Source organism: Chiloscyllium plagiosum, unplaced genomic scaffold, assembly GCF_037043375.1.
Source record: "Chiloscyllium plagiosum isolate Xiang-an unplaced genomic scaffold, Cpla_swu_hap1 HiC_scaffold_45, whole genome shotgun sequence".
NCBI classification, from domain to species: domain Eukaryota; kingdom Metazoa; phylum Chordata; class Chondrichthyes; order Orectolobiformes; family Hemiscylliidae; genus Chiloscyllium; species Chiloscyllium plagiosum.
In genome coordinates, this window is record NW_028270183.1 from 1,911,551 (window position 1) to 1,927,774 (window position 16,224).

At 50.5% G+C, this 16,224-nt stretch overlaps 1 protein-coding gene across 5 annotated transcripts in view; it reads left to right on the forward strand.

The window, feature by feature from the left end:
• LOC122552393 (interleukin-12 receptor subunit beta-2-like) overlaps positions 1-16,224 on the forward strand; it is an 80,923-nt gene that overhangs the window by 50,803 nt on the left and 13,896 nt on the right. For 4 of the 5 annotated variants that reach the window (XM_087983495.1, XM_087983496.1, XM_087983499.1 and 1 more), the window contains 4 exons: positions 9,284-9,476; positions 10,063-10,251; positions 11,201-11,302; positions 13,915-14,070. In XM_087983495.1, coding sequence (XP_087839621.1) covers positions 9,284-9,476; positions 10,063-10,251; positions 11,201-11,302; positions 13,915-14,070 — 640 coding nt within the window. The remainder of the gene's footprint in view (positions 1-9,283; positions 9,477-10,062; positions 10,252-11,200; positions 11,303-13,914; positions 14,071-16,224) is intronic. The other variant, XM_087983497.1, reaches the window with a different exon arrangement.

The window sequence follows — 16,224 nt, forward strand, 5'->3', positions numbered from 1 at the left end:
ATGGACAGTGTGGGGACTGTGTGGGAGCGTATGGAGTGTGTGGGAGCGTATGGACTGTGTGGGAGTTTATGGACTGTCTGGGAGCGTGGAGACTGTGTGGGAGTGCATGGACTGTGGGGGAGTGAATGGACTATGTGGGTGTGTGAGGACTGTGTGGGAGCGTGGGGATTGTGTTGGCGTGTGGGGACTGCATGTGAGCGTGGGGACTGTATGGGACTGTGGGGTCTGTGTGAGGGTTTATGGAATGTGTGGGAGTGTGGGGACTGTGTGGGAGCGTGGGGACTGTGTGGGAGTGTATGGACTGTGTGAGAGCGTGGGGACTGTGCGTGAGCGTGGGGACTGTGCGTGAGCGTGGGGACTGTGCGAGAGCGTGGGGACTGTGCGAGAGCGTGGGGACTGTGCGTGAGCGTGGGGACTGTGCGAGAGCGTGGGGACTGTGCGAGAGCGTGGGGACTGTGTGGGAGTGCATGGTTTGTGTGGGAGCGTGGGGATGTGTGGGAGTGTATGGACTGTGTGGGAGCATGGGGACTGTGGGAGCATGGGGACTGTGTGGGAGTGTATGGACTGTGTTGGAGTGTGGGGACTGTGCGGGAGTCTGGGGACTGTGTGGAAGTGTGGGGACTGTGGGAGCGTGGGGACTGTATGGGAGTGTATGGACTGTGTTGGAGTGTGGGGACTGCGTGTGAGCGTGGGGACTGTATGGGAGTTTATGGATTGTGTGGGAGTGTGGGGACTGTGTGGGAGTGTATGGACAGTGTGGGAGTGTGGGAGCGTGGGGCTTGTGTGGGAGCATGGAGACTTTGTGGGAATGTATGGACTGTGTGGGAATGTATGGACTGTGTGGTAGTGTGGGAACTGTATGAGACCGTGGGGACTGTGTGAGAGCGTGGGGACTGTGTGAGAGCGTGGGGACTGTGTGAGAGCGTGGGGACTGTGTGAGAGCGTGGGGACTGTGTGGGAGCGTGGGGACTGTGTGGGAGCATGGGGACTGTGTGGGAGCATGGGGACTGTGTGGGAATGCATGGACTGTGCGGGAGCGTGGGGACTGTGCGGGAGTGTGGGGACTGTATGGGAGTGCATGGACTGTGCAGGACTCTGGGGACTGTCTGGAAGCGTGGGGACTGTGTGGGAGTGTATGGACTGTGTGAGAGCGTGGGGACTGTGTGAGAGCGTGTGGACTGTGTGGGAGTGTATGGACTGTGTGAGAGAGTGGGGACTGTGTGAGAGCGTGGGGACTGTGTGGGAGCGTGGGGACTGTGTGGGAGCGTGGGGACTGTGTGGGAGTGCATGGACTGTTCAGGAGCGTGGGGACTGTGCGGGAGCGTGTGGACTGTGCGGGAGTCTGGGGACTGTCTGGAAGCGTGGGGACTGTGTGGGAGCGTATGGACTGTGTGGAAGTGTGGGGACTGTGTGGAAGTGTTGGGACTGTGAGGGAGCGTATGGACTGTGGGAGCGTGGGGATTGTGTGGGAGTGTGGGGACTGTGTGGAAGTGTATGGATTGTGTGGGTGTGTGGGAACTGTGTGGGAACGTGGGGATTGTGTTGGAGCGTGGGGACTGTGTGGGAGTGTCTGGACTCTGTGGGAGCGTGGGAACTGTGTGGGAGCGTGGGGAGTCTGTGGGAGTGTAAGGACTGTGTGGGAGTGAATGGACTGTGTGAGACTGTGGGGGAGTGTATTGACTTTGTGGGACTGTGGGGACTGTGTGGGAGTGTGTGGACCATGTGGGAGCATGGGGACTGTGTGGGAGTGTGGGGACTGTATGGGAGCGTGGGGACTGTGTGAGAGTGCATGGACTCTGTGTGAGTGTGGGGACTGTGTGGGAGCGTGAGGACCAGTTCCAATACCGAACCCAGATGCCCTCCTTCTTCAAAGACCGCAATTTTCCCCCATACGTGATCAACAATGCTCTCCACCGCAACTCCTCCACTTCCCACTCCTCCGCCCTTGAGCCCCGCCCCTCCAATCGCCACCAGGACAGAACCCCACTGGTTCTCACCTACCACCCTCCATATACATCGTATCATCCTTCGTCATTTCCGCCACCTCCAAATGGACTCCACCACCAGGGATATATTTCCCTCCCCTCCCCTATCAGTGTTCCGAAAAGACCACTCCCTCCGTGACTCCCTCGTCAGATCCACACCCCCCACCAACCCAACCTCCACTCCTGGCATCTTCCCCTGCAACCGCAAGAAATGCAAAACTTGTGCCCACACTTCCCTCCAAGGCCCCAAGGGATCCTTCCATATTGGACTGTGTGGGAGTATATGGACTGTGTGGGAGTGTGGGGATTGTGTGGGAGTGTGGGGACTGTGTGGGAGTGTATGGACAGTGTGGGAGCATGGGGATTGTGTGGGAGTATATGGACTGTGTGAGAGTGTGGGGATTGTGTGGGAGCGTGGGGACTTTGTGGGAGTGTATGGACAGTGTGGGAGTGTATGGACAGTGTGGGAATGTGGGGATTGTGTGGGAGCGTGGGGACTGTGTGGGAGCGTGGGGACTGTGTGGGAGTGTGGGGATTGTATGGGAGCGTGGGGACTTTGTGGGAGTGTATGGACAGTGTGGGAGTGTATGGACAGTGTGGGAGCGTGGGGATTGTGTGGACTGTATGGGAGCATGGGGATTGTGTGGGGACTGTGTGGGATTGTATGGACTGTGTGGTAGTGTGGGGACTGTGTGAGAGCGTGGGAACTGTGTGAGAGGGTGGGAACTGTGTGAGAGGGTGGGAACTGTGTGAGAGGGTGGGAACTGTGTGAGAGCGTGGGGACTGTGTGAGAGCGTGGGGACTGTGTGAGAGCGTGGGGACTGTGTGGGAGTGTGGGGACTGTGTGGTAGCGTAAGAACTGTGTGGGAGCGTGTGGATATTGTGGGAGTGTGGGGACTGTATGGGAGTGAATGGACTGTGTGGGAGTGTGGGGGACTGTGTGTGAGTGTATGGACTCTGTGGGAGTGTGGGGACTGTGTGGGAGCGTGGGGCTTGTGTGGGAGCGTGGGAACTGTGTGAGAGCGTGTGGACTGTGTGTGTGTGGGTTTGTGGGGACTGTGTGGGAGTATGTGGACTGTGTGGGAGCGTGTGGACTGTGTGGGAGCGTGTGGACTGTGTGGGAGTGGATGGACTGTGTGGGAGTGCATGGACTGTGTGGGAGTGCATGGACTGTGTGGGAGTGCATGGACTGTGTGGGAGTGTATGGACTGTGTGGGAGTGCATGGACTGTGGGGGAGCGAATGGACTATGTTGGAGTGTGGGGACTGTGTGGGAGTGTATGGACTGTGTGGGTGTGTGAGGACTGTGTGGGTATGTGAGGACTGTGTGGGAGCGTGGGGATTGTGTTGGAGTGTGGGGACTGAGTGTGAGTGTGGGAACTGCGTGTGAGCGTGGGAACTGTATGGGACTGTGTGGGAGTTTATAGACTGTGTGGGAGTGTGGGGATTGTGTGGGAGTGTGTGGACTGTGTGGGAATGTGTGGACTGTGTGGGAGTGTGTGGACTGTGTGGGAGTGTGTGGACTGTGTGGTAGCATGGGGACGGTGTGACAGCGTGGGAACTGTGTGAGAGAGTGGGGACTGTGTGGGAGCGTGTGGACTGTGTGGGAGTGTGGGGACTGTATGGGAGTGCATGGACTGTGTGGGAGCATGGGTACTGTGTGGGAGTATATGGACTGTGTGGGAGTATATGGACTGTGTGGGAGTGTGGGGATTGTGTGGGAGTGTGGGGACTGTGTGGGAGTGTATGGACAGTGTGGGAGCATGGGGATTGTGTGGGAGTATATGGACTGTGTGAGAGTGTGGGGATTGTGTGGGAGCGTGGGGACTTTGTGGGAGTGTATGGACAGTGTGGGAGTGTATGGACAGTGTGGGAATGTGGGGATTGTGTGGGAGCGTGGGGACTGTGTGGGAGCGTGGGGACTGTGTGGGAGTGTGGGGATTGTATGGGAGCGTGGGGACTTTGTGGGAGTGTATGGACAGTGTGGGAGTGTATGGACAGTGTGGGAGCGTGGGGATTGTGTGGACTGTATGGGAGCATGGGGATTGTGTGGGGACTGTGTGGGATTGTATGGACTGTGTGGTAGTGTGGGGACTGTGTGAGAGCGTGGGAACTGTGTGAGAGGGTGGGAACTGTGTGAGAGGGTGGGAACTGTGTGAGAGGGTGGGAACTGTGTGAGAGCGTGGGGACTGTGTGAGAGCGTGGGGACTGTGTGAGAGCGTGGGGACTGTGTGAGAGCGTGGGGACTGTGTGAGAGCGTGGGGACTGTGTGGGAGTGTGGGGACTGTGTGGTAGCGTAAGAACTGTGTGGGAGCGTGTGGATATTGTGGGAGTGTGGGGACTGTATGGGAGTGAATGGACTGTGTGGGAGTGTGGGGGACTGTGTGTGAGTGTATGGACTCTGTGGGAGTGTGGGGACTGTGTGGGAGCGTGGGGCTTGTGTGGGAGCGTGGGAACTGTGTGAGAGCGTGTGGACTGTGTGTGTGTGGGTTTGTGGGGACTGTGTGGGAGTATGTGGACTGTGTGGGAGCGTGTGGACTGTGTGGGAGCGTGTGGACTGTGTGGGAGCGTGTGGACTGTGTGGGAGTGGATGGACTGTGTGGGAGTGCATGGACTGTGTGGGAGTGCATGGACTGTGTGGGAGTGTATGGACTGTGTGGGAGTGTATGGACTGTGTGGGAGTGCATGGACTGTGGGGGAGCGAATGGACTATGTTGGAGTGTGGGGACTGTGTGGGAGTGTATGGACTGTGTGGGTGTGTGAGGACTGTGTGGGTATGTGAGGACTGTGTGGGAGCGTGGGGATTGTGTTGGAGTGTGGGGACTGAGTGTGAGTGTGGGAACTGCGTGTGAGCGTGGGAACTGTATGGGACTGTGTGGGAGTTTATAGACTGTGTGGGAGTGTGGGGATTGTGTGGGAGTGTGTGGACTGTGTGGGAATGTGTGGACTGTGTGGGAGTGTGTGGACTGTGTGGGAGTGTGTGGACTGTGTGGTAGCATGGGGACGGTGTGACAGCGTGGGAACTGTGTGAGAGAGTGGGGACTGTGTGGGAGCGTGTGGACTGTGTGGGAGTGTGGGGACTGTATGGGAGTGCATGGACTGTGTGGGAGCATGGGTACTGTGTGGGAGTATATGGACTGTGTGGGAGTATATGGACTGTGTGGGAGTGTGGGGATTGTGTGGGAGCGTGGGGACTGTGTGGGAGTGTATGGACAGTGTGGGAGCATGGGGATTGTGTGGGAGTATATGGACTGTGTGAGAGTGTGGGGATTGTGTGGGAGCGTGGGGACTTTGTGGGAGTGTATGGACAGTGTGGGAGTGTATGGACAGTGTGGGAATGTGGGGATTGTGTGGGAGCGTGGGGACTGTGTGGGAGCGTGGGGACTGTGTGGGAGTGTGGGGATTGTATGGGAGCGTGGGGACTTTGTGGGAGTGTATGGACAGTGTGGGAGTGTATGGACAGTGTGGGAGCGTGGGGATTGTGTGGGAGCGTGGGGACTGTGTGGGAGTGTATGGACAGCGTGGGAGTGTATGGACAGCATGGGAGTGTATGGACACCGTGGGAGTGTGGAGACTGTGTGCGAGTGTATGGACTGTGTGGGAGTGTTGGGACTGTGTGGGAGCATATGGACAGTGTGGGAGCGTATGGACAGTGTGGGAGCGTATGGACAGTGTGGGAGCGTATGGACAGTGTGGGGACTGTGTGGGAGCGTATGGAGTGTGTGGGAGCGTATGGACTGTGTGGGAGTTTATGGACTGTCTGGGAGCGTGGAGACTGTGTGGGAGTGCATGGACTGTGGGGGAGTGAATGGACTATGTGGGTGTGTGAGGACTGTGTGGGAGCGTGGGGATTGTGTTGGCGTGTGGGGACTGCATGTGAGCGTGGGGACTGTATGGGACTGTGGGGTCTGTGTGAGGGTTTATGGAATGTGTGGGAGTGTGGGGACTGTGTGGGAGCGTGGGGACTGTGTGGGAGTGTATGGACTGTGTGAGAGCGTGGGGACTGTGCGTGAGCGTGGGGACTGTGCGTGAGCGTGGGGACTGTGCGAGAGCGTGGGGACTGTGCGAGAGCGTGGGGACTGTGCGTGAGCGTGGGGACTGTGCGAGAGCGTGGGGACTGTGCGAGAGCGTGGGGACTGTGTGGGAGTGCATGGTTTGTGTGGGAGCGTGGGGATGTGTGGGAGTGTATGGACTGTGTGGGAGCATGGGGACTGTGGGAGCATGGGGACTGTGTGGGAGTGTATGGACTGTGTTGGAGTGTGGGGACTGTGCGGGAGTCTGGGGACTGTGTGGAAGTGTGGGGACTGTGGGAGCGTGGGGACTGTATGGGAGTGTATGGACTGTGTTGGAGTGTGGGGACTGCGTGTGAGCGTGGGGACTGTATGGGAGTTTATGGATTGTGTGGGAGTGTGGGGACTGTGTGGGAGTGTATGGACAGTGTGGGAGTGTGGGAGCGTGGGGCTTGTGTGGGAGCATGGAGACTTTGTGGGAATGTATGGACTGTGTGGGAATGTATGGACTGTGTGGTAGTGTGGGAACTGTATGAGACCGTGGGGACTGTGTGAGAGCGTGGGGACTGTGTGAGAGCGTGGGGACTGTGTGAGAGCGTGGGGACTGTGTGAGAGCGTGGGGACTGTGTGGGAGCGTGGGGACTGTGTGGGAGCATGGGGACTGTGTGGGAGCATGGGGACTGTGTGGGAATGCATGGACTGTGCGGGAGCGTGGGGACTGTGCGGGAGTGTGGGGACTGTATGGGAGTGCATGGACTGTGCAGGACTCTGGGGACTGTCTGGAAGCGTGGGGACTGTGTGGGAGTGTATGGACTGTGTGAGAGCGTGGGGACTGTGTGAGAGCGTGTGGACTGTGTGGGAGTGTATGGACTGTGTGAGAGAGTGGGGACTGTGTGAGAGCGTGGGGACTGTGTGGGAGCGTGGGGACTGTGTGGGAGTGCATGGACTGTTCAGGAGCGTGGGGACTGTGCGGGAGCGTGTGGACTGTGCGGGAGTCTGGGGACTGTCTGGAAGCGTGGGGACTGTGTGGGAGCGTATGGACTGTGTGGAAGTGTGGGGACTGTGTGGAAGTGTTGGGACTGTGAGGGAGCGTATGGACTGTGGGAGCGTGGGGATTGTGTGGGAGTGTGGGGACTGTGTGGAAGTGTATGGATTGTGTGGGTGTGTGGGAACTGTGTGGGAACGTGGGGATTGTGTTGGAGCGTGGGGACTGTGTGGGAGTGTCTGGACTCTGTGGGAGCGTGGGAACTGTGTGGGAGCGTGGGGAGTCTGTGGGAGTGTAAGGACTGTGTGGGAGTGAATGGACTGTGTGAGACTGTGGGGGAGTGTATTGACTTTGTGGGACTGTGGGGACTGTGTGGGAGTGTGTGGACCATATGGGAGCATGGGGACTGTGTGGGAGTGTGGGGACTGTATGGGAGCGTGGGGACTGTGTGAGAGTGCATGGACTCTGTGTGAGTGTGGGGACTGTGTGGGAGCGTGAGGACCAGTTCCAATACCGAACCCAGATGCCCTCCTTCTTCAAAGACCGCAATTTTCCCCCATACGTGATCAACGATGCTCTCCACCGCAACTCCTCCACTTCCCACTCCTCCGCCCTTGAGCCCCGCCCCTCCAATCGCCACCAGGACAGAACCCCACTGGTTCTCACCTACCACCCTCCATATACATCGTATCATCCTTCGTCATTTCCGCCACCTCCAAATGGACTCCACCACCAGGGATATATTTCCCTCCCCTCCCCTATCAGTGTTCCGAAAAGACCACTCCCTCCGTGACTCCCTCGTCAGATCCACACCCCCCACCAACCCAACCTCCACTCCTGGCATCTTCCCCTGCAACCGCAAGAAATGCAAAACTTGTGCCCACACTTCCCTCCAAGGCCCCAAGGGATCCTTCCATATTCACCACAAATTCACCTGCACCTCCACACACACCATTTACTGCATCCGCTGCACCCGATGTGGCCTCCTCTATATTGGGGAGACAGGCCGCCTACTTGCGGAACGTTTCAGAGAACACCTCTGGGACACCCGCACCAACCAACCCAACCGCCCCGTGGCTCACACTTCAACTCCCCCTCTACCAAGGACATGCAGGTCCTTGGACTCCTCCATCGCCAGACCATAGCAACACGACGGCTGGAGGAAGAGCGCCTCATCTTCCGCCTCGGAACCCTCCAACCACAAGGGATGAACTCAGATTTCTCCAGTTTCCTCATTTCCCCTCCCCCCACCTTGTCTCAGTCCCAACCCTCGAGCTCAGCACCACCTTCCTAACCTGCAATCTTCTTCCTGACCTCTCTGCCCCCACCCCCACTCCGGCCTATCACCTTCACATTATCACCCTCACCTTAACCTCCTTCCACCTTTCGCATTTCCAACGCCCCTCCCCCAAATCCCTCCTCCCTACCTTTTATCTTAGCCTGCTTGGCACACTTTCCTCATTCTTGGAAAAGGGCTTATGCCCGAAATGTCGATTCTCCTGCTCCTTGGATGCTGCCTGACCTGCTGCGCTTTTCCAGCAACACATCTTCAGCTCTGATCTCCAGCATCTGCAGACCTCACTTTCTCCTAAAGTAGAAGGAACTCTGGGCTGCTCAAATCTCCCAGTCTGGAAGTTCACATTGCTAGAGAAAATGTTCAATATCATATCACCGTCTGGGTTACATTTGACGTGGTCTATGTTCTTTGGTAATCTGTTGCTTGAGAAACCCTGCAAGTCTGTCTGTGTTCTGCTACTACAGCTACTAATCAGCTCTCAGACTGTGTCCTTGGCTAATGCCCTCAAATCTCCAACTGTACTGACCTTCATGATTCACTTCTGTTCCAATAATTCTAGACTTACCCAGACATATGTTAATACTCTGCTTCGTCTATCAATCATCACTCTTCCTGATTTTCTGAAGGTCCCAGTCTAATTCCCCACCTCCCTCAGCTACACCCAACAATATTTTCATGGTTTACTGAGGTGACTCTATCTGAGCTGCTGTGTGTGCCATTGGATGTGGCTTAATTCCTTCCAGCTCTGATTTCTCCAACATTTCACCATGTGGATCACATGGCAATGGCTGCACATTCTACCTGTCACTCTGATCTCTGATACCTGTCCAAACACAGACACTGGCTTAAAGCATTCAGCTCCTCAAACTCCATTTCTCATTCAAGATTTGAACATCTCATCCTTCTGACCCTTCTCTAACTCAAACACATGAATTTCTAACTTCCAACATTCAAACCCATCACTAGATCCAAGTATGATAATTTATTTGGGGGGTGTGGGTTTGCAGCGTCTTGAACAACATCAAGCAAGAGGAATAATTCAGAAATACTCAGTGGTCTACAGAGAAATGACAACAGAGGAAGCAATATCATCGACTGCCTGCTGTAGTCTCAACCTTCCAAGGACCACTCAATGGGTGAACGTCACTGCACACAACTCTGTTGGAGCAACTCAGCCAGCCATACTCAACCTCATAGCAGGTAAACATAAACACAGAGATGTACACAGTGCGCAGGGTGAACTGTACCTCAAACAGATATCAAAGGCCTATTTAAATGTGTTGAGAGAACAGTAGTTGTGTACACATCACTGCCTCTTGCACACGTGTATAAGAAATTGTACCTGCTTTTATTCTTTCATGGCATGGGGGTGATTATTACCATTCCAAACCGCCCTTGAACACAGTGGTTTTCCAAGGAAAATTCACAGGGCTGTTAAGAGTCAACTGCACTGCCATGATGGGATTAAAACCCATGTCCCCAGACCATTAGCTAGATCACTAACACCAGTGTATTATCACTACACCATGACAAACATGCACTACATTTCCCTCTACACATGGAGTTTCAGATACCAGTAAAAGTGAATATGACAAACAGTGGTTGCAAGTATATCCACTGGTTCCGTTGCACGCTGCATATAACAGACAATCACAGCAGCACCATGAGACTGAGCCATGCACCTTCATAGGGGCAAGGAATTTAGTGGAGTGGGATGGTGGGGGTGGGAGCAGGGTGTCAGCTAGAATTCCAAAGTGAACTTATTTGTATTGCTTATTTTGATCAGGCTTTCCGCCACCATTCAATATGACAGTTCACAGCAGGAACCGCTCAGTACAGGTGTTTTGGGAGCCACCAGCCAATGCAACTCCTGAAGAGTTTGTGGTGGAATGGTATAAAATGCCGGTAAATTCAGAGTATACACTCAACTGGAAAAAAATACCAGCAGCGAATGTGTGTGTAACCTTAGTGGAAGGTAAGTGTAAGCTGGTGCAGATTTTTAAGCAAGCATAGACTGACAGGATAAAAATGTGAAATGAGTTTATCAGTCTGTGTCATGTCCCAGCAGCCAAGTAACCACAGCATGAAATTGCTACTGATTAATCTCTAATTTAATCCAAGTGTAGGGAGAGTTTTACTCTTTATCTCGTCTTGTGGTGTCTCTGTTCTGGGATTGTTTGATAGGGACAGTTTTGACAGAGCTTTACTGGATGTAGGTTGGCTCACTGAGCTGGAAGATTCATTTTCGGATGTTTCGTCACCATACTACGTAACATCTTCAGTGAGTCTCCAGACAAAGAGTAGAGATAACTATACTTTCAGTTGAAAAGAATGGACAAAGCTTTGCTCTATATCTAACCCCCTGTTAGTACCAGCCTGGAAGTGTTTGATGGTGACAGTGTAGAGGCAGCTTTGCTCTGGATCTAACTCCTGCTGTACCAGTCCTGGGAGTGTTTGATAGGGACAGTGTAGAGGTAGCTTTGATCTGTATCTAACCCCTAGCTGTTTCTGTCTTGGGAGTTTTTAATGGGAAAGTGTAGCGAGAATGTTTACTCTGTATCTAAGATGGAAATGTGTTGCTGGAGAAGCGCAGCAGGTCAGGCAGCATTCTAGGGAACAGGAGAATCGACGTTTCGGGCATTAGCCCTTCTTCAGGAAAGACCGAAACGTCGATTCTCCTGTTCCCTAGAATGCTGCCTGACCTGCTGCGCTTCTCCAGCAACACATTTCCATCTCCGATCTCCAGCATCTGCAGACCTCATTTTCTCTTCTACTCTGTATCTAATCCTATGCTTACAAAACAAGACTGGGACAGAAGCGAGCAAGTGATGGTTCCATTCTCTCAATGGTGTGCATGCTGAACTCAATTCACGTCTGCTTGTGCAGGCTTGTTCCTGAGCACTGATAGCCTGTTTTCTTTTCAGGTCTTCTGTATCCCCTGCTTCTGTACAGGATCTCAGTGTACGCTCGATATCAGGCAGGATTGGGAGGCCCAGTGTCCACTCTGGTTTATGCAGAAGAAGGAGGTACCATTTCCTGTTGCTGTCAGTGAAACCTGTTTACCTGCAAATCTTCCTGAGAGAGATGGTAATATTGAGCTCTGGGACTCTTTTCTCGACACAGTCAACCCACATGAGCTCTACAGCTCTCTGAAGAAATTTGATAGGGTCAACTATTTGGAGATATTTCCACTTCTGGGACCATGAATATAAAACAGTCATAAATAAACCCGGTAGATTACTGAGGATAGGCAAGGGGCAGTGATATATGAGTGAGCAGACTGCAGCCATATCCTCCTACCCTACTTATCCTTCATCCTCCACTGAAAGGCTGAATGAGGGATGACCACTGGAAAGACCGTTACTATTAAGACAACCTGGGTAAAACAATGAGAGAGAAGGGAAGGACATTCTGTTGGGTGAAATCAGGCAATGTGGGATCGGCTTCAAGCAGACCATAGGCACCAGCACTGAGCAGTTAGGCTAAATGGCCTGTGTTATTCACAACTGTGTACTCACGAATCAGCTACTAATATTGGTTCGGCTACAAGGTGTGCAGTTTTCTGTAATCTATTACAGAGACAAGATTAACGTGAAAGGAAACATACATTGTGTATTCACCAGGATGATCATGGGGGACTTCAATATATGAATGGACTGGGTGAATAATGTTGCCGGTGGATTCAAAGAATGGGAATTCATGGAATGCTTACAGAATGTCTTTTTGGAACAGCTTGTGATGGAGCCCACAATTTGGAGCAGGCTATTCTAGACTTAGTGCTATGTAATGAACCAGACTTTATAAAAGATCTTAAAGTAAGGGAACACTTAGGAGGCAGCAATCATAATATGGTAGAGTCAGTCTGCAGTTTGAAAGAGAGAAGGCAAAGTTGGATGTATTGGTGTTACAGTTAAATAAAAGTAATTACAGGGGCATGAGAGAGGAACTGACAAAAATTGACTGGAAGCAGAGACTAGTGGGGAAAACAGGAGAGCAACAATGGCAGGAGTTTCTGGGTGGTGTAATTGAGGATACAGTACAGAGGTTCATCCCAAAGAAAAGAAAGATATCCGGTGAGGGGGGTGGTGTAGATTACACAGACATGGCTGACAAAGGAAGTCAGGAAATGTATCACAGGAAAAGAGAGCACCTATAAAGTGGCCAAGAGCACTGGGAAATCAGAAGATTGGGAAGACTACAAAAACAAACAGAGGATAATAAGGGATAAATAAGGAAGGAGAGGATCAAATATGAAGGTAAGCTAGCCAGTAATATTAGAAATGATAGCAAAAGTTTCTTTAAATACATAAAAACAAACGAGAGGCAGAACGTATAATTGGACCACTCCAAATTAGTGCAGGAAGGCTCGTGATGGGAGATAAGGAAATAGCTGAAGAACTTAATAAGTACTTTGTGTCCAGTCTTCACAGTGGAAGACATGAGTAATATCCCAACAATTAAGGAGAGTCAGGGAGCAGAGTTGAGTAATGATAGCCATTACAAAAGAGAAAGTGCGAGAAAATGGCTGATGAAATTCAACATGAGCAAACGCAAGGTCTTGCGCTTTGGAAAAAAGAATACAGGCATGGACTATTTTATAAACAGTGAGAAAATTCATAAAGCCAAAGTACAAAAGGATTTGGGTGTGATAGTCCAGGATTCTCTAAAGGTTGACTTGCAGGTTGGGTCCGTGGTTAAGAAAGCAAATATAATGTTGTCGTTTATCTCAAGAGGGTTGGAATATAAAAGCAGTGATGGGCTTCTGAGACTTTATAAAGCTCTAGTTAGGTCCCACTTAGAATACTGTGTCCAATTTTGGGCCCCAAACTTCAGGAAGGATATAATGGCACTGGGGCGTGTCCAGTGGAGATTCACATGGAGGATCTTTGGAATGATGAACAGCTGAGGATCCTGGGATTGTATTCATCAGAGTTTAGAAGGTTGAGGGGAGATCGAATAGAAACTTACAAGATAATGCATGGCTTCGAAAGGGTGGACGCTGGGAATTTGTTTCCATTAGGCAGGGAGACTAGCACCTGTGGGCACAGTGTTAGAATTAGAGGGGGTCAATTTAGAATGAAAATGAGGAGACATTTCTTCAGCCAGAGAGTGGTGTGCCTGTGGAATTCATTGCCACAGAGCGCAGTGAAGGCTGGGACGTTAAATGTCTTCAAGGCAGCGATTGATAAATTCTTAATCTCGCAAGGAATTAAGGACAATGGGGAGAGTGTGGGTAAGTGGAGTTGAAATGCCCATTAGCTATGATTAAATGGCGGAGTGCACTCGACGGGCTGAATGGCCTTACTTCCCCTCCTATGTCTTATGCTGTTATAGTCTTATGGATAAATTCAGAATTAGGAATCTAGGAAAGAGCTGAATACTGAGGCTGAGAGAAGATGTAATTTACAATGATGAAGGTTATGGTGGAGGAACCCGATAAATAGTAATCAGCTCAGTTCTATCAATGTGACATTTCTCAAATTCCATAAAACAAATTGTTATTATTCAATTCAATGCTTCCAATTTTCAGATGACCTCAGGTTAACTGATGCCTGTTCTCACGAAGATGCAGTACATGAAACATTTCTCAGATGTTATTTTTGCTCCATGTTAGTGTTTCATTTTCATTCTCTCGCAGTTCCTCTTGCTGGGCCTGAAATCTCAATTCTAAATATCTCCCAGACTGGGGTCACTCTGCTATGGAAGGATCTCCCACTGGATCAGCAACAGGGGTTTATAAAATGCCTCACTCTGTACTACGTCAAGAATCCAGGTGGACTTGCAAAACAAAAGAGTAAGAAGAATCAATTTAGCATTTTGTATGTTGTAAATGTCTTATTAGTAGAAGATACAAAATATATCCCAAAAATAGTGGGAAAATGGGCAGCTAAAGCAAGAGATGAACTTAAAACAATCACTATTACAAGCTAAACAAAAGACTTTCCGATTCATTTGGCCCAAGTACCTGCTTCCTACAGACTTAAAGGAGGTGGCTGTAGAGTTATTGGATTCTGGAAAAGTATGAACAGAAGGGAAAACTGTAAATGTAACAGCACTATTCAAGAAAACAGGGATACAGAAAGCAGAAAACCATAGGCTTGTTAGCCTAACTCCATGACAGGAAAATTGACAGAATTCATTATGAAGGAAATATTAGCTGGACATTTAGAAAAACAAAATAATATCAGGCAGTCAACATGATTTTGTGAAAGGGAAATCATGTTTGTCAAATTGATTATAGTTCTTTGAAGATGTAAAAAGCAGGCTGAATTAAAGGGAACCAGTATATGTGGCATATTTGCATTTCTAGAATGCATTCCAAATGGTGTTATATAAAAGGTTACTGAACAAGAGCTCATCGAGATAAAAAGGAATTTCTTCTCTCAGAGGTTTGAGTGTCTTTGGAAAACCTCGACACAGCTGCAGCGGAAAGAGTCCTTGTGCATATTTAAGGCTGAGATAGATAGAATCAGGAGTTACAGGGAAAATGCAAGAAAGTTGGCAAGAGGAATGTCAGATGAGCCATAATCCTATTGAATGGTAAATTCAAGGCTCAAGGGGCTGAATTGCCTATTCCTGTTACTATTTATGGTCTTATTGTATTGGGTGACGTATCAGTGTAGATGGAGGATCTACTGATAATCAGGAAATGGAGAGTCAGGAAAAATTGCTCATTCAGATTGTAAGTTTGCTTGCTGAGTTAGAAGGTTAGTTTTCAGACGTTTCATCACCATGCTAGGTAACATAATCAGTGAGCCTCCAGTGAAGCACTGGTGTTATATCCCACTATTTATGTATCTTGGTCTGTTAGGTGGGTGATATTATTTCTGGTTCTTTTCTCAGAGGTTGGTAAGTGGGATCCAAATCGATGTGTTTATTGATAAGTTCCAATTTGAATGCCAGGCCTCTTGGAATTCCTGTGCGTGTTTCTGTTTAGCCTGCCCTAGGATGGATGTGTTGTCCCAGTGAAAGTGGTGTCCTCCTTCAACTATATGTAAGAATATTAGTGATGATGGGTCATATCTTTTAGTGGCTGGTTTGTGTTCATGTATCCTGGTGGCTAGTCTTCTGCCTGCCTGTCCTTGCATGGTATTTTGTAAATGACATTTGTTTTGCTGGTTGTTTCTATAGAATCCTTTAGGTTCATCAGCTCCTGTTTAAGTGTTTTGGTAGGTTTGTGGGCTACCATGATGCCAAGAAGTTGGAGTAGGCAGGTAGTCATTTCAGAGGTGTCTTTCATGTATGGTAATCTGGCTAGAGTTTCTGGGCCCGTTGTGTCTGCTTGTTTGGGTTTGTTGTTTAGGAATCGGCGGACTGTGTTTATCGGCGACCGGTTCTTCTCAAATACACTGTATAGGTATTATTCTTCTGCTGCTCATAGTTCCTGGATGCTGCAGTGTGTTGTGGCCTGTTTAAATAATGTCCTGATGCAGCTCTTTTTTTGGTTATTGAGATGATTGCTTCTGTAGTTGAGTATCTGGTCAGTGTGTGTTGCTTTCCTGTCTGAAGTTCTCCATTAACTGTTCGTTCCACTGTGACAACTAGGAAGGGGAGTCTGTTGTTGTTCTCCTCCTCTTTTGTGAATTTTATGCCTGTCAGGATATTGTTGATGATGTGGTAGGTTTCCTCTAATTTGTTCCATTTTGTGATGACAAAGGTGTCACCCATAGAGCAGACCCAAAGTTTGGGTTGGATGGGGGAGGCTTGAACGAACAGCCCAAACTTTGGGTCCGCTACGTGGATGACACCTTTATCATCACAAAAAAAAAGGAACAAATTAAAGGAAACCTACAGCATCATTGACAGTATCTTTACTGGCATAAAATTCACAAAAGAGGAGAACATCAACATACTCCCCTTCCGAGATGTCGCAGTGGAACAAACAGTTAATGGAGACCTTCAGATCTACAGGAAAGCAACGCACACAGACCAGATTCTCAACTACAGA